This window comes from Chrysemys picta, chromosome 1, assembly GCF_011386835.1.
Source record: "Chrysemys picta bellii isolate R12L10 chromosome 1, ASM1138683v2, whole genome shotgun sequence".
In the NCBI taxonomy this organism is placed as follows: Eukaryota; Metazoa; Chordata; order Testudines; family Emydidae; genus Chrysemys; species Chrysemys picta.
The window spans coordinates 123,159,325-123,170,072 of record NC_088791.1 but is presented as its reverse complement, the minus strand read 5'-3'; the positions used below and the strand labels follow the sequence as shown (position 1 = coordinate 123,170,072).

The 10,748-nt window shown below is 40.7% G+C and overlaps 1 protein-coding gene across 3 annotated transcripts in view; it reads right to left on the bottom strand.

The window, feature by feature from the left end:
* Positions 1-916: 916 nt before the first annotated feature.
* The window catches only part of STK38L (serine/threonine kinase 38 like), a 70,668-nt gene continuing 60,836 nt past the window's right edge, over positions 917-10,748 (bottom strand). For 2 of the 3 annotated variants that reach the window (XM_005296664.5, XM_065569155.1), the window contains exons 11-14: positions 10,614-10,737; positions 7,409-7,504; positions 5,256-5,347; positions 917-3,652 (exon numbers count right to left, since the gene is read on the bottom strand). In XM_005296664.5, coding sequence (XP_005296721.2) covers positions 3,525-3,652; positions 5,256-5,347; positions 7,409-7,504; positions 10,614-10,737 — 440 coding nt within the window. In that variant the 3' untranslated portion in view covers positions 917-3,524. The remainder of the gene's footprint in view (positions 3,653-5,255; positions 5,348-7,408; positions 7,505-10,613; positions 10,738-10,748) is intronic. The other variant, XM_042848483.2, reaches the window with a different exon arrangement.

Here is a 10,748-nt window from a genome sequence, read left to right as displayed (position 1 = left end):
TTGCACACATACTATTATATTGTTACGGTGTCTCCCCAATTTCACCCCAGCTCAATTCTTTCTCTCATCCACATATTATAGCTTGTCTTTTCACTTGTAAGCTCTCTGTCATTTATTATATTTTTGTATTGGGCCTACCACAATGGGACCCAACCTGTAGGGTTGTAGTCCCATTGTGGTACATTTCTGTAGCTGAAGCCTTTGGGTGCTACAGAAATACAAATGTTAAACTATCACCATCACCCTTGGTCTTCTGCTTTTCAAAACCTGGCAATAGCGGGTTGTTAAAATGATATTTTGTTGTCTGAAGTGTTGCAGTAGCTATATTGTGAATGGACTTGCAATAAGAAAGTATGTTTGCAGTGTTGTTGTAGCTGTGTTGGTCTCTCTCAGATCCTGGGACAAGGTAGGGGAGGGAATACTTTTTACTGGATCATCTGCTGTTGGTGGAAGGGACAAGCTTTCGCGCTTCAGGACCTGAAGAAGAGCTCTGTAAAGCTCAGAAACTTGTCCCTTCCAACCCCAAAAGCTGGCCCAGTAAAATATATTACATGTAATCATTTGCAACAGTTGCCACAGAGACGATATGCACCCAGGGAAGGGAGGTGGTTCTTCCCATAACAAATAGGTGGGGCAAGTTCTCCACAAGAGACTCAATTTACTAAAATGTGGTCCACACAGGAAAAAGCCTGGGAAGCTATAATAAATAGTAATGTAATGTATGTAATGATAGCAACAGCAGCATGGCTAATTCTTTTGACTGAAGGCAACTGTAGCTTGGACTGGTATATGATGGAATTCAATATGGACATATCCAACACCGAAAGCCTTCAAATGTCTCAGAAGTTCTCTGTCGTCTACGCATTTGGAAAGTAAAACAAAATAACGTTATGAACTGTGTTAAAAAAACTGCAACTTTACAAAAGAATGCTATGTTTATTTTCAAATGCTGTAAAAAGCCTCATATAAATCTTTTATAATGCTTCTATGTAACTTTCCCCACCACAACTAATGCAACAGTCCAGGAAAAAAAATATAGCAGTTGCCATTTAGACTCTGAGAATGAGCTTTTGTAATATGAACAACATTAAAAGGACAAGGTACAGTATGTTACAATGCTTGTAATTATCCCACACTGTATGCAATGACTTAGGTTTTTAATAATTGACCTATAAAAATAAAATTTACCTAACTCATCAGCAAGGCAAATTAACAGTGCAAATGCAGTCTCAACAGTATTCAATTCTGAATGCTGGCAACATTACTTTGTATTTTTAACCCCTTCTCACACACACAAAATAATCCCCCTGACCATCATTTACTGCCTGTACCTCAGTTCATTAACCCATGCTGATTCGAGATGGACCCAAGTCCAAAAATTCAGCTGTATTTCAATCCAAACTTCCTCCTCAGTTTGTGGATAGTCAGGATTTTGGTTCAGGCTCACCTCTATGCAACTGATGATTTAGCAGTTTCTCCTGCTGGAATAGATTAACTTTCCAGAAAAAAACTTATGAATTATATACCCCATTCCACATTTAACAGAAGTTAACAAATCATAGGCATGGAAATCAAAACTTCACATGGTTGCAATCATCAAGCCATTTCAGGATCTTTGGTACTCTGAGAATAAGAAAGAAAATGGCACAATGACAAACACTGTCAAAAGAAAAAATTAACAAGCAAAAAGATATGTTGCACTTCCTTGTTTTTGGAAAGCCAGTGTAGATAAACCTTCTGTTGTCTTTAGATCATTACAGTGTCACAGACTTGCCTTTAAAAAGAATTCCCACTACCGTTCTAAAAGCAGTACTCTAATATTTTCTTTAATTTGATTTGCTGATTAGATTAAAATAATGCCATTTTTTCAGAAAATAAAGAAATTGAACTGTCACGATAAGAGAGATTATTATGCTAAATATAATGCAGTAAGTCTCCCTAACAGTGTAACTCCTATGTGAGCATTCATTTGATTAACCATCGGCAGTTTTATATGCAAATTATTTTTAGTGTTATGACTAGGAGGGTGTAGATTTTCCCCTGGTGATAAACCAATCAATATGTACAGACAAGTCAGTGTAGTAGGTAGCTTTAAGTTAAATGTATATACTTCTCCTCTCTCCCCACACACAAACCACCAGTTTTTCTGAGTGTTTGCTATTTCCATGAAATCTCCTTAATAAATTACCTTCATGTATCTTGCAAAGTTCAATCACATAGGGCACATTTTTGATAAAGAATGGCTACTTACTCTATATTAACTGTGGTTCTTCAAGATGTGTGGCTCACATGGATTCCACTTCTGGGGTGCATGCACCTAATAAGTGTGAGATTAGATTCTTTTGAAGAGCAGCATCTGTTGAGGCCGCATCTGCCTCCTGGATGTTCTGAGGGCATAAGGGCCAGAGCAGGCCCAAACATCCCTCAGGGAAGGTGGTCAGGCTGTAGAACACATCTCAAAGAACCACAGGTACTGTAAGGCAAGTAACCTTGTTTACGTAATTGTCCACATATGTGCCACTTCTGGTGCCTCACAAGCAGTGACCTCACTGTCCAGAGGTCTACTTGCAGTCTGTTTAAACAATGGTTGCAGGACAGCTCTGGCAAAGTGGACATCAGATCTGGAGCTCTCTACTAAGGATTAGTACTGAATGAAAATGGTAGTTAGCCTACATAGCTCAAAAAAGGGAATGCCACTTAGAGGAGCTGCAGATGCTGCTGGGGCATGATGGAATGGGCCCTGATCTGCAGAGGTGGAGCTACAGAAGTTGATTAATAAGGTTAAGTATAGGGTGGAACCTGTCCTCTGGTTGGTATGCTCTCACTGCTGAGCAAGAGGAGGAGTATCTTTCTTCCATAGGTGGAGCTACCCTTTCAGGTGTTCTCAGGATTTCTGAAATATCTGTACCAAGGCGAGCGGCTTCTTCGAGGAAAAGAGCAATGTTGTCTCTGGTTGTTTGATGACTGTTAAATTACTCTGTGCATGGGTGCATGTACACCAGGAGAGGAATCCATGTGGACAATCACTCGAAGGAGACCTTTACAAATATGGTTGATGGTTTTTATACTGTATATCTAAAACCCACCAGGTCAGCAGTAAAATAATGGTGCTGCAACATTAGCCCATGTTGCTTTTTAAAATGATATGTTTTTCTCCTGGGTGGATTAGATGGCTTACAGTACAAACAAAGCCACAGTACACAGAGGCATAATTAACCTTTATACACACATAGGCAGTGCAGTTGCAAAGGGATGTATGATCCTTTTATTCCAGTACCTTTGTATAATAAAGTTAACAAAAATATTCAAATATTAAAAAAAAAAAAAAAAAAAAAAAAAGCCAGCTGGCACTGCCAACTAATTCCTGTAGTAGTCTTAGAAATCCTAATCCTGTAGAATTTCCTTGTGAAGTCGATGCGCACCAGAGTCACTGTATTGATATCTACGCCAAGCAGGCCTGGTGATGCAGCTACCTGAGGTTTGTTTTTTGTTTTGTTTTTAATTTTATGGGGTTCTGTTTTGTTTCACAACTTCCCAGCTTTCATGTAGGAAGGGATAGAGCCACGCTGTGTAAGCCCTTCAAACCTCTTGTAGGTATAATTGAGGAAAACCCAGTCTTTGGATTTGTAGTCAGGTTCTGTGGTATTTGGCACTGGAATGTAGAAATCAAAAAGAAAGAATAAAAAAAAAAAATTAGTATTGCTGGTAAGAAAAGTCACCACACAATGTCATGCAAACAATCCTGAAGTTGGTTCTCTCTAGCATTATAAAGATTGCAGGTGAAATCCTGGTCCTAGCAAAGTCAACGGAAGTTTTGCCATTAACTTCAAAAGGGCCAGGATATCACCCTGCATCTTTGAGGAAGGAACGGCCTTTATATTGCCTGCCACAGTAAGATCCTGATCCCCAACTTTCACCACAATTAAGAAAAACAACAACTTTTAGGAACTGACACACACACAGACAGACACACACAGACACAACACACACACGGTATCCCACCAAAAACAGCAGCAAAAAATCAGACCTTTCCCAACAGGACTGTACCACTCTATACTTATACTCTTTTTGAATTTCTTCACTAATTAGTGCTTTTGTGACATTTGTAGAGCATTTAGGAGAGCTAACATTTTACTTTATGAACATCTAATATTATTCCAGTGCTGAACACAGAATTGTTCTGTAAAATAATTATTCAGATTAATGTTCCTATAGTTCTAAGCTAAAATGTTCAGACTTGGTGCTGAAAGTTAAGTTCTCAAGTTCATATTTAGGCATCTAAAGAATAAGCAACATTTTCTGTGATACTGTGTATCATAAATGCCTATTAAAGTCAATGGGAGTAATAGAGCCTCAGAATTTATAAAAAGAAATCCATGTAATTTAATTAGCTGCCTAAATATAGAGTTAGGTACCTAACTTCAGGCATCCAGGTTTGAAAATTCTGGAATTAAAGAGGAAAACCAACTTGCCATTCTATAGGAGCCATTTCAGAGTTACAAAAAAAAAATTAAGATTTTGGGTGAGTGGGATGAGCTGAAGAATAAAGACTGTTTGACGCCAACATACTTAAGCATAACACACATAAATAGTATCATTGAAGCCAGTGGGAGCTGAGGGAACCCATCACCTTGCAGATTCAGGTCTTATACATTTAAGTATCTCCCACTAAATGCTGACTTGGCACTTTTGAAAAAGTGCCTATATGACTTAAGTGACTTAGGAGCCTAATTCTCATTGTAAGTGTTTAACCTTAGTACTGCTGCTTGTCAATCATTTAGATGCTTTTGAAATTTTGCCCACAAAGAACATAACATTTGCATCTGGCTTAAATCTCAATGTTACCAAACATCTGAAACCAATTAGTGCAATACATTTTACCAAAAATGTGGCAATATTGTCTATATGGTGAAATCCTGTAACTGCTTACCATTAAGGCAACACACCTTCGCGCGCGCACACACACACACCCTTTTCTCACACACACACACACACTTTTCCTCCTAGATTAAATCAATATTAAAAGCTATATTTTCACACACCCCGAGAAAGAGGATTAAGGAAGGGGTAGCTCACAGATTTTTTTTATTTATTTATTTAAATGCAATTCACTAACAAAGTTCCCAGATAATCCAAATACAGTGCAGGTCTGAAGTAGTTGGATCAAGATACTGGAAAAATGAATATAATGGAAATAAAATTTATGGTTATATTTTGGGATGTGTTAGATAAGACTGCAATTTACAAGGTCTCACCTGGCTGTAAAATATCAGATTCAGGAAATTCATCGAAATTGGAAGTGTCATCGATACTTTTGATTTCTATAGGGATTGCAGCTGGCCTCTCCCTACACACACAAAAAAGAGAACTGAATAATAAAGAAAAGCTTCATTACTTTTAATTTTGCTACTGGATGACACTATCCCCCTTGTAAACACGAAGGGCAAGATTCTCAGCCGGTGTACAATGTTATACCTCCACTGACTTCAACTGAGCTAAGAGAGCTGCAGGATTGGGTGGGGTGACCATCAAGGAGAAATATATAACACATAAAGGTACAATATTTATAAGACACAGGTTTACCCTGCATCCTTAAAGGATGGTAGCAGCAGCAGCAGCCCCTATTGGCCATAGTTTGAATGCCACTGAAGTCAGTTTTAAAAGAGATGCCCTTGTGTTTCACTCACAGTTGCAGCCTTTTCTCCTTTTCATTCTCTTTCTCTTTGTGATTTCGGTGTATGATTTTTTTGTTTGCTATTTTTATTTGCTGGATTTTTTTAATTTTCTTTTTCCCCCCTCCTCAAATGACCTGGTCAGAAGGCTACACGCGGGTGACCACTGGCTGCTCTCTGGGGATGGGCCACATGTATTTTCAAAGCCATGAGCTATACTGTCAGCCTGTTATAGTATGGGTAGCTGTGGGAGCAGGGGGAGAGGTGTCTGGCTTCTAAGGTCTGGCCCACTGCAGCCATGGGAGCAAACATGCTGGGGGTAGGTGAGTGCAAATCAGGAATCACTCTGATTTCCCTGCCACCACTGCTTTCTGTCTTGCATCACTGCAAACTAGTCTCGATTCTCTCTAGTTTGGGGAATGCTGCATAAAAAACGGATCAGCTCTATGAATGTCAGTTCCCTCCTCTGAGAACAAGGCTGGAATTGCTTGTTTTTCCAATACAGTAACTCCTCACTTAACATTGTCCCAGTTAACGTTGTTACATTGCTGATCAATTAGGGAACAAGCTTGTTTAAAGTTGTGCAATGCTCCCTTATAACGTTGTTTGGCAGTTGCCTGCTTTGTCCACTGCTTGCAGGATTCTCTGGAAGAGCAGCCCCTCCTTGTGGGGATTAGAATCAGGAGGAGCCGGCAGCTCCCCCCCCCCAATCAACTCCCCTAAATTCCCCATAAGGTACGTGGCTCAGCATCTGCCCAGCAGCAGTTCAGATGGCCTTCCCCCCATTGCCGTGCTGCTCCTGACCTGCCCTCTGCCTTGGAGCTGCTCCTGGGAGCTTCCTGCTTGCTGGGAGAGAGGGGTGCTGATGTCAGGATGTCCCCCTGTTCCTGCCCTGCCCCTCCACAAAGTGGAGGAGGGGACAGTCACAGGGCTCGGGGACAGAAGGGGCGGGGAGAGTTTGCAGGAAGCTGTTGCTTCATGCCTGAACTGGCTGATCAGCTTAAAAGGGCAATGTACTTGAAGTGAGGTCAGCGTACTTAAAGGGGCAATGCACATCTCTCTCTCACTCATGCACGCACCCCCCCCAGCACTTTGGAAAGTCAGCACCTGTGCAGCCGTGCACGTGCTGTCAGGAGGAGGGAGTGGTGCACTCCAGCTGGATAGCGTGGGTTCATCATCATGTTCAGTTTTTGCAGGGAAGTGTTTGCAGCTACTGCCCTGCATCTATTGTGTTTCCGCCCTCCTGCCCTCAGTCCATGCTGCCTTGTAGAGTGTGAGGCTACATTAACAACAGCCTATTAACCCTTGAGGGCTCAGCTGAGTGCTTGTTCATCATTTAGCAGAAAGGCATTCCCTGGGAAATATTCCACCCTCTTACTCCACCACCTCAACCAAGCTTCACAATCATTCATTGCTGTGTACAATATTAAACTGTTTGTTTAAAATTATTTAAAACGTATACTGTATATGTATATAATGTCTTGTCTGGCAAAAAAAATTTCCCTGGAACCTAACCTCCCCATTTACATTAATTCTTATGGGGAAATGGGATTTGCTTAACATCATTTTGCATAAAATCGCATTTTTCAGGAACATAACGACAACATTAAGTGAGGAGTTACTGTAGTTACACTTTAAAATAAAAAGCTAATTAAGATAAGTTATTCCTGCCTTTGCAGCATATGAAATTATTGCTACCAAGATTTCCATCCAATATACAAAGCACATCTATATACCTGATATGTCCCCAGTCAACTTCTTCAAAAAATGGATGATCCTTTATTTCCTCTACTCCATTACTACCAATCCTATTTTCCGAATCAATACAAAATCTGAAGGGGGGGGAAGAAAGAATGTTACAATTAATGCAGAAATAAGCATATAAAATAAATCATTGTACAGTCCTGTAGCAGAAATTTTATAAAATCTATTAAATTATTTTATCTTTGGATTGTTCAACATCCCATTACACCTAGAAAAATCACAGAAATAAAATGTTGTCAGTCATATTATAAAAGGCACAATGCTACAATGGTAATATATCATATTTCCCTTTCAGCTCCAGGCTTTTGTGAACAAGTTGCTGCCAGAGCTGGTTATTATTCCAAACCAGTAACAGGAAGACATTTCATTTCTTGGAATTTCCAGTTTCTCCACATGGTCTGGCCCAAGAGAGATATCTTGATTTTAAAGCATCCATTTCTGCTAAGTACTCTCTCTTTTTAACCAACCTCCAAAACCTTCTTATCCTCCCACATTAAACAGCAGCACGTTCCACCAGACAAGTCAGTGCTGTGCTGTGATTCAGCCTTCTGGAACTGGTAGTTTAGTCACCAGACAATTGGAGAAGCAAGTGCCTTGTCAAGCATCTATAATGGAGAAAACAACAAGGCCCTTTCAAACAAAGAGCCGGGTCCCTTTAGGTGCTGAGCCACCGATTGATCTAATGGAAGTTGAGTCCGCTCAGCAATTTGCAGATTGGGCCTTCAGTTTGCTGCATGACAGTGTGCTGCCCTCCCATAAACTCCTTTGCTGACGGACATGCTGCTTTTGTATAAACTAAAGTTGCTTCTGAAAGTTGATTGTTTAACTAGATTCCACTTCTGCTTTCAAGTAGTCATCTGTTCTGCACTGAAAGCGGTAGACAATTTGTGCTCAGCAGCAATTGTTGTCCAGCAGATGAAAGATACTCTCCATTATTTCAGGCAACAGAGTGACAAGAGTGTGTGTTTTGCAGTGGCTAACACACTCAGAGCAATTCATTTATAAGAATCAATATGGGTAACTGGCTATACCTAAATGATCACAACATCCAGATTCATAAAACATTTTACCTGCCAAACCTTCATAGAAACAAAACCTCCTTCTTGCCAGCACAAAGCAAGTTCTGACAGGCATTTCAGTAATGTGACAAGTCATACGGGTTATAAATTGACTAAGCTATACTCCCACAAGAGTAATATTCTTATCTTACATCTGAATGGCACTTGTTGAGATGTGAAATTATTTCCTAACTTTGAAAATATCAAAGTGCCCTTCCACCAAAAAATAAAAAGCCAAAGAAAAATTATTTCTAAACTAATCCTTGAAATCAAATCCCTACAGGTCAATCAATATTAGGTAAGGAATAACCACCACCACCAAGAAATGGCTTTTGGAAAATGTGATTTTATCCATACAGCCCAACAATCTCTATATTGGGGTTTTCAGGACAAATTACTTAATGACTTCTGAGTGCGGCCACCAACTCTTGCTGGTGGCCACTCTCACACTTTTTCCTAAAATACTTAATTAGCTTTAGGAAAAAGAAATAAATATGCACATATACACATCCAAATTATTGTAATTTATTTATTGCTAGCTAGTAAGTCAGTTGTGAAAAGTGATATTAACAAACATACAAGTATCATTTACTCAGCCCCAGCAAATGTGGGGGCAAATTAAGCCCTGGATGGGGGAGGAGGGGGTCAGAGGGAGGTCAGGGGGTCATGGGCAACTGGGATGAGTGTGGCCAGGTGAGGCAGCTGGGGGCCGGAGACTTACACTGAGGGGAGGGGGCCTGGGAACAGCCCAAAGCTGCGCGGACAGAGCCTAGGGTCCACCACCATGCAACCAGAGCTCAGGGCTGGACCCCGAAGCCCCACGGCCAGAAGGGAACTCACCAAGTGACTGCTCCTCCAGCGTTGTGCCCCAGGTGCCTCCAGAGGGGGACAGGATCCAACTCCTGCTGGAGGCCCCAGCAACCAACACTAAGGCAGTGCATCGAGGAGCAATGGGGAGTGGAGGGAAGGAAGCACTGCTTTGCCCCTCTTATTCCCCATCACAGCCCAAGAGGCTGTGGTTGCAAGAAAAGCCCATGGTGGCCACCTGCAACCACAGTGGCTGCATTTGAGAAGCGCTGATTAAGTCAAACTCATTATATCTGCTGCGTTGTTTTGTTGGCTCTGAATTGATGTGCTTTACGTGCTGGATGCTATTCAGTTTTTCTAACTGAAAATTTGATTTTTAAAACATTCTTTTTCCTTCAGATCTGTTCTGTCTCTATTGCTGGAGACAGACACGCTAAGAGATTTGAAGTTGCATTATTCCGATTCCCTTACGCAAAGCATTCAGATGAGAATTTGGAACAAATTTTTGTGAGGTGCAACTGAAAAACTGAAAAATTGAAATATTTACCAAGAATGGATGAAGTGGATAGGAGAAAGGGCAAAGTGGAAGAGGTACCTGGCTGGGATCCTTCAACTTCTCTTTCAACCTAAAACTTTCTCTGTGTCTAAAATTAAAAGATGCTTTGATCTTCCACTCGATTGAATAATTTCTCCCAGATAACTGTGGACCATTATTAATAATTTTTATGGTGCCTGTCACAAAAGACTGCTTCTAAAGTTATATCTTTTGAAAGGTAGCTGTAATAAAGACTAATGCAGCCTATGCAGTCCATGCATCTAATGCTTTACAAGACCAAGTATTACACAAAAAAATCTATTATCACTGTTCTTTTCCTGCATCTTCATGATCCTCCCTTTATTCCTCCTCTCTCCCCATCTCTTATATTCTTTCAGGGCCCAGTCATGTAGTCCTAATACAGACAAAACTTCCATTGAATGGGGGTTCTGTCAGCCTCAGCACAGCAGGATCAGGTCTTTAATACATATAAATTAGTGTAATTCAGGACTTCCCTCCTTAGGGCCTACTCTTGCTCCCATCAACTTCAGTGGAAGCTTTTCATTAACTTCAGTGATAGCAGAATCTGGCCCAGCGAGCTGAACTTTCCATCCCAGTAAGCTTGGCCTCCGGAAATGGTTATATGGGGAGAAGGAGATGAGTTCAGCACCTTTCCACCCTGCAGAAATGAGTTTCTCCACACGCTGGAAAATGAATGTAATGGAAGAGGATCATGTCTATGGGTCTGAATGGCCACAAAAAGTTTTAGTTACTAACCTTAGAATTAAGTCCTTTGCTTTCTCTGAAATGGGCACCTCTGGAGGAAATACCAACGTTTCTTTCCAGTTCATAACTTTCCTATACGTTTCTTGTGGCGTTTCAGAGCAGAAAGGTGGATACCCTATATAAATG